The 12,107-nt window shown below is 37.2% G+C and overlaps 1 protein-coding gene across 1 annotated transcript; it reads left to right on the forward strand.

Annotated features, from left to right (window-relative positions):
- The first annotated feature begins 431 nt into the window (after window positions 1–431).
- Window positions 432–11,304, forward strand: vamp3 (vesicle-associated membrane protein 3 (cellubrevin)). Its single transcript, XM_008306223.1, has 5 exons — window positions 432–530; window positions 6,872–6,950; window positions 8,171–8,329; window positions 8,649–8,700; window positions 9,288–11,304. Coding segments are annotated over exons 1-5 (309 nt in total). The 5' UTR covers window positions 432–528; the 3' UTR covers window positions 9,305–11,304.
- Window positions 11,305–12,107: the final 803 nt, after the last annotated feature.

Genomic DNA, 12,107 nt, shown 5'->3' on the forward strand with positions numbered 1-12,107 from the left:
GTTAATAATTGTAGGTATGCACGGAGCCGCTGCCTCTTTAATGGTGCATTCAAGTACCTGTCGTAAACTCATATTTTTGCCCATCAAGTTGTAAATGTGAAATTTTCAATCCGATTATAAATAATATCAGATCATTTGAAGCTGTTATGGATGACATTTCACTTGTAGCACTGAGATTCTTTGTGCACTATCATACAATTAATATAAGTGTACACGATTTTTTTTTAAAAACCAAAAAGCTGTACAATGTAGTTTCTACATACAAATTATGCAATAAGGTACTCTACAGACAAAATACGTACCAGTTGTCATAACATCATTATATAATGATTAGAGAGGAAAATAAAAACTTTCTTGGCTTCATTAGGCACATTAAATATCGTGTGAAGTCTGCTTTTTGCTTATAATTAACATTTCCGATATTCTGGAAGGCATCATACCAACCATCGGCACTAACTGTTACGGCTTGACACTTAGCTAACAGGCAAGGAACAGCGGCTGTGTCGTTCAAATAACTTCTATTCCACAATGTAAGTGTATTATGTTGTTACGAAAACTTGTTTTTTTATGCAAATACTTACAAACTTGTGTAACACATGTGTCTTCCGGGTAGTATGTTGAGTCACTTAAAACAACGCCCAAAAGTTTGCTATTAGCCTGCAACAAGTGCTACTACTTTAGCTCGTTTTTCCAAAGAAAGCTAGCAGTAGTTAGCTGACAAAGCTAGAGCAGTGTTACATTTGAACTTTCTAACTTCGTCTACCGTTATCTATATCAACGTTTCTTTGCTTGTTTAGCTGACAAAAACACGAAAACACATCTGACAGGCTTGTATAAGGTTCACCGAAGCGAAAACATTAATGCTACAGAAGTTGTATGCTAGCTTTGCACTGTTTGGTTGAAAGCTACCATTTCCTGCGGGGACGTGGTTTGTGTTTGGTTGGCCTAGATGTTGGTTAGCTACGTGTCTGTTCACGTAAAACAGACTGAGAAACATTTCGTGTGTTGGTGTTGCCTGTAAATGTTGCAAGTGTAATTGGAAATCTGTAAAGTTTTAACAAAACATACGTAGCAACGATGTTCACTTTGAGTTCAGGAAATGAACTCATGACTAAGTTGGCTGTTGTTAGTACACTAGAACTGTACAGCAAAATGGATCATTAAAGGGATATTACTAGGACCAAGTGATGATTTATGTTTATAAATAACTTCAGCGAACTTTGATCCTGTTTTGATAGAAATGCAGAACAAGGCAAACCCCACTTTCGCTTCAAACGTTTCCCTGTTTTTATATCCTTTCCCATCTATTCAACCATTTCCACCTCTGCCTGCTAATTTACATTGGCCTGTACAAATTTAGTATTTCCATGTTCTAAAGTTTTTTTGTTTTTTCCTGCCCAGATAGGATGTGTCTAGAACTGTACTTTTTTAATTTCTGATATTTAATGCCAGTGGTGTATTGGTGTCTTGATAGTTGGGTATTCTGTCGTGCGAGGCTAACACCCTGATTCCAGTGGCCACCCTTAATTAAGCTGCATGACTTTTGTGTAAAATTTAAACTAATATTGTGTGAATTACAATAAGTATAATGACTCCTGGGAAGCCAAACAAATTAACTTAAACACATCATGCAACATCTTTTTTTTTTTTGCTGCTTGATAAAAAACAAGTTAACTCGCATGGTTCTCATTTGCCTTGACTAATCTACAATAGAAGCCTGTTTGATATAACAAAATTTACTTCAGTTTAAGGGTTAATTGATACACTGGTTTATTTATTTATGTATTGCATTCACAAGACACAGAGTTTGTTGACATGCAGGCTCCAAATGTGCTTGGTGAAATGAACAAAGAACAGGAGAGAAACAGTGAAAAGTAAGCTTGAGATATTTCGATTGCAGAAAAGAGGATGTTCACCAAAAATAAGAACGCCATTTGCAGTGCCTTGCAGTTGTTGCTACCACATAAGGCAACACAACTAACGCGGTTGACCATTTAAATTGAGACCACAAAATCATGACAGAGTCATTCAAATCATGTGGTGAAAATTGTAGTATTTTTTCATTTTAAGAAAAAAAACCTAAATATCACAATATTCATTTGTCCCCCCCAATTTGGTGCAGCCCTATTGTAGAACTTTAAATAAAAGTAGAAAGGGTAACAGGGGATGTTGGAACAGTTATAGAAAAACAACACAATGTGATAACAGAAAACAGAAAAACTATTCAAACGAATGGAATTCTGAAAAACGGTGATTGAATGTACACTCTATCTCCTTCATCATGTAACTAAGGATATTGCAGTGCTGCTACTTTCTGAATCTGAATACGTTTCTCCACTACTTACTAACACACACCTCTATGTCTGTAATGTCATATTTGTATGCACTAAGAAGCATATGGGTTATGGAAAAACCTGGGAAGGGACTTTTTTTTTTTCACCTGAGTTTTTCGTAAGACAGTCCTTCTTCTAGCTTCTTATGTTGCCTGGGAAGAAATACTTCTTTAAAGATTCACTTTAGGAAACATGAACAATTCATCAAACATTAATCACAATCGAAATTGTGACATCTCTATGATCATGACCAACTTAAGTATTGATGTAAAAAGCAAGCAGTCTGCTCACAGAAAACTGCTTGTATAGAATAAATCACTTCAGTTCTGCTTTGGTAAATCTGAAAACAGTGCTCTGTTTGGATAAATGTGAAAGTACAAAAAAAATGTGTACCTGAAACTATCTAATATATGTGCTGTCAGTATTGATCAGAATAATCAAGATTATCATTTTGGCCATAATCATGCAGCTCTGGGCTTTGCAAGTGTGAAAGGGGATTTACGCATTTAGATTTAACTGAGCTATTCCCCTTTGGTTGCTGTTTGTGTTCCTTTTGGAAGGATTTGCATCATGGATTGTTTTTCTTCAGGAAATGACGTACCTTTGCCTTCCTAGCAGACATCATTTGTCATTTCTATTGAGTTGATTACAATGTGTTCCTGTGTTGTTTTAACATTGGCAGCTGGAATGTGAATGAACTGTTGAATGTCTGTTCTAGGCTCATACTGAATGCAGATTTCATGAGTTGAATTTTTCCACTTTGTTTTTAGTTGTATACATCAGAAATGGCCATATGATGCTACAAAGTAAAGCTCTAATAGTATTCTTCCTCTGCTGTACATTTCTGTAATTCCATGCTCCTGAATATCTTTGCATGCCAAAGTATTAATTGTCATGAAAGTTGGCTAGAATTTGGAAACATGTCTTTTATTCGTGAAAACAAACTACATACACTTTGTCTAATGTAAGCATAATAACATTTATTAGAATAAAACTGAAACCAAAAGGTTTCCTTCCCATGTACTCCCAGGAGAAAAAGAGGCTGTCAAGGTTGGGTCTGTCTTGGTCAGTCAGTCAGTGCAGGTGCAGTTTAGAGGATGATTTGATTTGTTGGATGTGAAGACATCCTTTTGCACTGCTTACCGCCATTGTCTTTTTTTAGTTCTTCTTCTTGGATTTACTTTGAATCTGATTCTTAAAGTTGAATTGGAGCACATGTTTATGAAAAAGTAGTAATAAATTGACCTTACATGTTAGCTTTAAGCATTTTCATTCATAGCTTTGCTTCTTAGAAGAGATGGTAAAGGATGTTTTGAATATGGTGACTGTTTTGTATATTTTGTTTGCGTTTTAACATTCATGAGTGGACCTGCTTTTGTGTGCTGTAATTTTTTTGCATGTCAAGCAAGATCTTAATGTGGGCTAAGTCTCAGCATATGCTGTAAGCAGCCCAACTTCTCTCTTGTAATGATTCATAATAATCCCTGTATCAGTCATACAGCCTCCAACTTATCCTCCCAATTTCTGTGATCCGTTGTATTTGTCAAGATAAGTGATGTCATTGCAGAGCAATGCTGGCTCAGGTCAGATGGTGGCAGTAGATAACTACTGTAGAAAGACTGTTGGGACAATGAATGCATATTAAATTTAGGGATTCTCATAATTTAACAAATTATTGTAAATAAATTAAACAGTGTGTAATTTTTTCGGTTTCCATAGTTTGCATTTAGGTCCCTGTTTACTCGTTTCCACAAGTTGTTAAAAAAGATTTATCATCCCTTCGTGTATATTTTCCAGAGAGGTTGTGTTTACAAAAGCCAACTAAAAAAATCCAGCTGCTACCAGTAATCCACACAGCATTGGAAGCTACATTAAACGGCTGTAACAAGTTGTTGTCAACTCAAACAATGTTACCTGAACTTAACCTGCTTTTTTCTGCCCCATTTAAATTCACTCTAGTTGCCTGTTTTGAGGTGATAGACAGCAAAGACACACAAGCCCCTTTCTTGCACTCCGTTCCATTATTCTGATGGCAACTGAACGTCTAAGCTTCGTGTATGAATATGCAACCTGGTCACATGTCCGTCAAAGTCATGCCAACAATCTTACTAAGTTGAACTTTGTGACATTTCTGCATCACTTTCAACGGTCTAAATGGAGTCATCACATTAACAGATAGGCCAGTTGTGTGAAGTGATTTAGGGAAGGATTTTTCCAGCATTTCAGCACCAATGTTTGTACAAAAACATTACACAAAATGCTACATACACAGCTGCTGTGCCAAAAATGAAATACTTGCTCCCTTTGCTTTACAATTTCACATCTGTTCCACAATTAAATGTCCATAATAACACATTTTTACTGGGATGAAAACAGACACTAACAGTTTAAAGATTAATAACTAACAATGAATGTAATCTGAGTTTTTTTTCCTGACAAGACGTTAACAGAAGCTGAAGTTTGTGTCCTCCAGCTGTTCAGAACTAGTTTTTTAAAAACCTACAGCATCAGACAGAAGTGGGATCCATATGTGCTTATCCAAAGAGCAAGGATTGTGCACATCCGCACCAGTAATTTTGTTATATTAGTTCGTTGCTTGGAGAGCTTATTAGCCCTGAGCCTTCAGTTTCACTGTTTAAGAAATCAGAAATAAACTGGGCTATAAGTTTTTTGGACACCATGACAAGCTGTTATTAGTTTAGATTTTGTCTGTTATTGTGTAATAATGCATCGTACATCACTTGGTGTGTTGTATAGTCTTGCGTAAGTGACTGATATGGCGTGCGTACCATGGCTCTCTCTGGCACTGAGTGCAGCTGTAAGGATTACTAACGGAAATGTGACCTATGTCTGAATGACTTAATATTGTTGCTTTAACGAATTGATAGAGCTAGCAATGTTTCATATCCAGTGTCTGAAAGAGCTTATATACAGTGAAACAGAGTGGAACAGCAGAAAAAAAACAGTCAGTTTTATTCAAGCCGCTGCCAAACAAATCGACACAAATGTTTAGCTAGTTAGCATATTTAGATAGTTGGCTTATGCTACATTCACTGTCCCTCCTGCACACATTGGCTCTCATCTTCCCTCCCCTTTCCTCCTGCTCAGTGCACAAACTTGAACATGCTCAGGTCAGTCTGAAATGGTGTTTGGAGTGGTCTGTCCAAACCACTGTACAGAGCTAGGGTTGTGAACAAACGTGGGACAGCTAGTGGGCTATGAGATGATATTTGCAAAATTCTGCAAAAAATGTATTGGATTAGAATGACATATTTCAGCTTTAAGCTTATCAGCGTCAGATAAATCTCTCTGTATTTTGCAGTAAACCACAGTTTTAAATCTGGAGTCTGTGGCGACATTCCCATGCTGGCGCATCAGTGGCTATGTGTTTTACATCAATTAGTAATAATTGGTTCGCCAGAGCTGAAGAGGGGAGCAGCTGTAGCAAAGGAGACGAAAGTAGGCTACAGCAGCGAGGAGTACTGAGGAGCCTGTGGAGGAAAAACCTAGGGAAAATTATTCTGAGGAAGAATTACAGTTTAAAAAAGCAAGAAATTGACAGTAGTGCATACATCAAAATCATTGATAATAGTTGTGTGATTACTCTAACTGCTAGGAGTTGACAGTAACAGCAGACAAAAGTTCAGTATTGCAGATTTAGGTAATGTCACTCTCCAGTGTAATCTACATTGAAAATTGAATCTCCTTCAACACATTCTTCATTTGCAGTTCAAATAGCATTTTAATTTAAAACACAAACTTCAAACACCTGACACATATCAACACAACATGCTAAGGAAAGTAAAAGCACACCAGTGTGTTTCCTGAGTGCAGCCAGTGGCGAAGGAACAAAATCGACTCTGAGCCCAATGACAATACTGAAATTGTCCTCTCTTAAAATTGAACTATACTTGCTGTCTGCAGGAAGTATTGAGTTGTAAGGGGTTCTTTCTCAGCAATTTTAAATGTTTTTGTATATACATGTTTGTGTTGTTTTTTGTGCATGGTTAGTCATTGTTTAGTTAAATTCTAAGTCTGAATTTTTCTGCTGTAGCTCACCTTGTAATTGTAGTGTTACTGCTGGTGATCTTTGAGATCCCTCACATTTGAGGTTTTGTTGTGTATCTGACACTTCCCTCAGACAAAGACTCCGACCTTGTTCGAAAAACCTCAACACGTCCTTTATACATGGTTTCACAAGCTCAGTAGTTTTTGGGGTTTTTTTGCTAAATAATTCCATGGAAAGACATGCTATTGGTATTTGGCAACAATTCTATTGTACATGTGTTGCCTGCTTATAGTGACTATTATATGCAGTAGTCTTAGCAAGGAGAAATTAATATGTCATATACTGTATGCTGCAGACATTACAAATGATGTATTTTTCATTTTATATGGAAAACAAATGCCACTGATAACGAAGTGACAAATGGTTTTAATGTTTCAACCAAAGATTGAATTATGTAATATATAAAAACATTTCTTGAGAAATTTCATTGGTGTCAAAGATTAATTATTAATTTTTATCATTTTATCAGGTCAAACGTCGGTCCAGAAGGCTCTGGCGCAGCGTCAGGCAACAGGCGCTTGCAGCAGACTCAGGCCCAGGTGGATGAGGTATGATATATGTAATTGCTGGTTTTCAACATATAATTGAAGTCCCAAACTTTTATTTTCATCCACGTTGATAGTAATAATGGTTCCAAAGATATGTTTGCAATAATCTTAGTTAATGTATGCCCTACCTTTAAAAATACACAAACTATTTGATTTGTGTCTATAATTTTTAAACAAAGCTCACCTACAGAAACACGCCCTTAGTTTATTTTTAAACTCCCAGGACTCATTACGTAATCCAGGCAAGGCATGTTTATTTAAGGAACTACTTTCAGAAGGGTTTTTAAATAGTATACCTTTACCAATAGACTTAATTTCTCTGATCTATCTCATTTCTCTCCTTGAACCCTACTCTCCTTTCCCCGTCTCTGCCTTCAGCTGCTCTGTGTGACTCCCTCTGTTGCTTGATCTCGGTCTCGGGCAGAAACTTGCATAACCCTTGGCAGCAGCGTCATGCTTCACCACAATGTGGAATCAGTTGCTCTCAAATACTCTACCTCCACATGTCATTTCACACGCCAAAGGACATTCAGTAAAAGCCATTTCTTCTCCAGTTTTGAGGAATTATATTCGGAACCATGTCAGTAAGGCCACCAGGAATAAAAGGCTGCCAAGTCTCACTCTTAATCTCCTTTACTGGTCTCCCTCAGTATTTCTCAGTTATGGCCCCTTTGAGGTTAGCCCCTCCTTCATAGAACTTTAACCTGAGTGTGTCACACATAGTATCCTATTGGCAGCCAGAACTTTATATAATCACTGTCTCTATGGTTATGTAATGCCTGCATGGGCCTACACACTTCTCTCCACCCAGCCGTCTGTCTGAGAGGCGGGGCATAAGTGAGGTTTGTGGATCAGTGGAACATATGGGTTGTGTGTATTGTGTGATACTGTGTGCACACACATACATGTCCGTCTGATCCTAGGTTAATTCTATGAGTAAGCTTCAGTCGAAAATTTAATTTATTTTACATTGCAACATGTGATCTCTCTCTTGATTGGTTGTTTTGTTACATAACATTGCCGAGGGCTACTTAACACTTGAAGCAATGATGTCATCATATTATAAGTACAGTATAAAGGCGCAGCCCCAATTTTTTTCAGTGTTCTATATTTTAAGGCAGGCTTATTTTCAATGATGTCATATTAGGGTTAGTAAACGTTCAGATTCATACAAAGAAACTGTGCTGCTTGTTTTTGTGTGTGTGTGTGTGTGTGTGTAGGTGGTGGATATTATGCGCGTTAATGTGGACAAAGTGCTGGAACGTGACCAGAAACTGTCTGAACTGGATGACCGAGCAGATGCTCTGCAGGCTGGAGCCTCCCAGTTCGAGACCAGTGCTGCTAAACTGAAAAGGAAGTACTGGTGGAAGAACTGCAAGGTGCCTAAACACAGTTTGGTCCAACAATCACACACATAAATTATCAGAGCACTAACTGATCTTAAATTGGCCGAACTCTGTAAGCTGGAACTTTTGGTCTTGACAAAGTCCTTAAATATTACCTGAGTGTTTAATTTTAGAAGTATCACAGAGAAAGGACTTGACTCCACAATATACTGTTGGTACTTTTATCAATTATAATAGTGAAGTGAAACAAAAATGAAGTATTACTTTTTTTCTTCTTTTAAAAAAAATAAATACGTAATAGATCTAGTTAAATAGTGTGTCAATGAATTTTCACTGCCTTTATCCATTTCAGATGTGGGCCATCCTGATAGCTGTCATAGTGATCATCATTGTCATCATTATTAGTAAGTATTAGGCTTTTATTTGGAGAAGCTTGTTGTCAACTGTATTCTTGCATTTTGAGTGACTTCAGATGATCTAAAGGATCTGCATGATTTTTAGTGAGTTACATTGTATAATCATCAACATATAATTACTTCACTGAGATTTCACCTTGATTTGATAAATACAACTGTACAAAAGTTATGGCCATTTCAGAATTTTATATTCTAATCTGTCACTTAATGCCATCAGAAAGTGTCACCGAGTCACTGAAACATGTCTGTGACCCCAAACATGAAGCCACAACTAAATTATTTACAATACACAGCAAAAAAGAGCCTTTTAAAAACTATACACTTCAGGGATTTAGTGCTCTTTCAAGGCAAAATCCTGATTTGATTTTTGTGTTTGTATGAAGTCAGTTGATAAACAACAACTAAGTACAGCATTATTTGTGAAAACATCCTTATCTTATTTTCAGTCCCTGAAATGTTTGCACATTGCCATATACTGTTTATACTGGTTATATATAACTTTATTTAGTTGTTACATTTACAGACTTTCCCTGGTAAAACGAGTTAGTCTAAATACATTCTTACTTTATCCGCAGTTTGGAACTACTCATAAAACATCAACAGGAGGAGGAGGAGTGGAAACGATGAAGAAGAGAAGTGGAGCAATGTGCATGATTCATGTCTCAGAGGAAGAATTCACATGATTACTGGTTACTGAGCTCCACATTTTCCCCCTCTGCAGGGGTCTTCATTCCTTGTCCTGGATTGCCCTGTATGTGTGTGTGTCTGTGTGCCTCTGTTGTAGTAAAGTATCATAATAATTCTGTACTTTTACCCTGTATTAATATGCCATCCCAGAGATCAGTAAACTTGCATTGGGATGCAACCCCACATACCAAAGAAAACTAAAACATAGATACAGAAAACTGTCCATAACTAGAAGTAAAACTCGAGTAAAGCCCATAAAAAAAGTAGAAAATAAACATCCTGGACTTTGTAACAACATACACACACACACACACACATTCCAGTCTCAAGGCTAGAAGTGAAGAATATTATTGTAAACTCTCCTCAACTTATATTTACATTTTTATGTTTTATTAATAGCAACTGATTTTGTGTGATGCTTAAAAAAAAAAAAAAAAAAAAAGTGCCTTTTGAGGATGTGCTGTTCCGTGTTAGTTTAGATTGTGACAGTAATCCTGCATATCATCAAAATTGCCCCTTTCCAGCACAAAAACATTTCCTCTTCTCTGAGTGTAACACCAAAATTTAGATTCTTGTTCTCATTTCTTTTTCTTTTATTTTAAATTTGGTCTGTTTGTGAATGGTTAAAGTAGACTAGTGAACAGTGAAATCTAATGCCTTTATTTTCTTTTTATGCACATGTTTAAGTGTTAATTGAGTGAATAAGGCATACAATTGAAGATTGCATGAAAAACTATTTCTTTGGTCACTTAACAACACAAAGCTAACTAGTAACATACTGTTCAAACACTTCATCATACCTGTCCCTATTCATCTTTCTTTCAGGTAGTACTTAGTTTGCAGTAAAAGCTAGTGTGCACTTCTGATTAGATAAGTGCCTATGAGCTAAGGCCAACAACCTCACAGCCTGACAAAGGCTAAAGAAACTGCCACCAAGTTACAAATAACAAAAGTGCTACCACTGGTATAAAATGAGAGGAATTGTCTCAATTAATGCTCCTAAGGATGTGCCATAAAAATGCCTTTCTAAAATGTTCAAGCACAACAATGTAAGAAAATGTAGTTTTAGACAAATGTCTTATTAGGTTTCTCCAATGGAGAACAGCCAAAAGTACAGCCATACCTTACCTACCACACGTGCCAGCCATTCAGTAGTGCCTTCTGAATGCCTCGACTGTCCAAACAAACTGTGCTGCTTGCATCAATCAGCTGAACATATTCTTTGATAAAGTCTTCTGTTTAGTCACAGCAGCATTCATCCGATCTGATAAATGCAAAGTACTTCTCATGTGTGATATTTCAGTTTTACTATACATTAGCTTTTTTGCAGTCTCTTAAATGTGCAACTAATCCTTTAGAAACTGTAGTATTTTTGTTGCGGTTCTTAGCTCACTATGGCAATGCATTATATTGAGTGTGGACAAAAACTCTGGCACTTATATTGTGATATATGCTATACCAACACTGGATTTGGGATTACTTTGTATATTCATTTCACTCTGTCTGGTGCTTTATTACTGCCAGCAGAACTGTTGTTGCATTTTTCAGTAGTTTTTTAAGACATCTAGTAACCATTTGTTATCTGGGCTTCATAGAGCATGCATGACACTGATACTGTTAGACACTAACATGAGTATTAGCTCTGTAGACATTTTTAGTACGCAGAAATAGCCAGACTGTAGCCATGAAGAAAATTTACAGGCCACTGAAATGATTTTCCAGGCCAGCCTTTTGTCACAGATGTAGGGAATTGTCATCATCCTCTTCTGTTTTCACAGAAATTTGAGACCCAATATCTTCCAGCCTTGCTTATGCCTACCTACTGGGAATGTATGTGGAAATAAGTGCAATTCTACTCTTTGGCCCTAAATGCCTTTTGCTTGAATAAAATGGATTTAACTTAAATCAAAGCCTCTTCTGTTTTTTTCGGATATGTGACATAACAAATATTAGCTGTTACTCTTTCCAAAAGGGGCTGAGAGACTGAGGCACAGCTGAGCGGCTCATTGGCTGTCCGATGACTCACTGATGGCAGATAGATTGATTACAAGAATAATTGTCAGATGTTTTTGTCATGCTGAAAGCTGTCTTCACCTAACTGCTAGTCCCATGAGGTTTGGTCCTTTTTAACTTTCCACAGCAGACAGGACTCCGGTCACGTAATCCAGCATGGGTTAGTTTCCTTCACTCTTCTTTTGTTACTGATATGATTCCATTATTACAGAGAAGGCATTTGTACAGTTCTTTCACTTAAGACTGGGTTGACCCTCTAAAGGAACATGAGGCAAACGACCCACCAATGCGATTATTAAAATGATCACAAACACCACATAAACAATGTGTATTTTTTTAGTTCCTGGGTGCCTGCTACAACTGACTGCTTTGCCCCAGTTAATAGTCCAGTCTTGCTTGCACTATTCAGTATAAAAGAAGGAAAATAAGTCACTGTCCCAATAACATCTGTATTGAAGCTCACATTTAAGTTTATTTTTAAAGACGAATAAAAATGTTTATTGTATTGATAGCTAGGGGCTGCAAGGTGGTGCAGTTGGTAGCACTGCAAGAAGGTCGCCGGTTTGCGTCCCAGTGGGGGCACCAGGATCTTTCTGCATGGAGTTTCCCCGTGCAGCGTGGATTCTCTCCGGGTTCTCCGCCTTCCTCCCACAAGGTCCAAAAACATGTTGAGGTTAATTGGTGATTCTAAATTG

Source organism: Stegastes partitus, unplaced genomic scaffold (genome assembly GCF_000690725.1).
Source record: "Stegastes partitus isolate 25-593 unplaced genomic scaffold, Stegastes_partitus-1.0.2 Scaffold3634, whole genome shotgun sequence".
Lineage (NCBI taxonomy): Eukaryota > Metazoa > Chordata > Actinopteri > Pomacentridae > Stegastes > Stegastes partitus.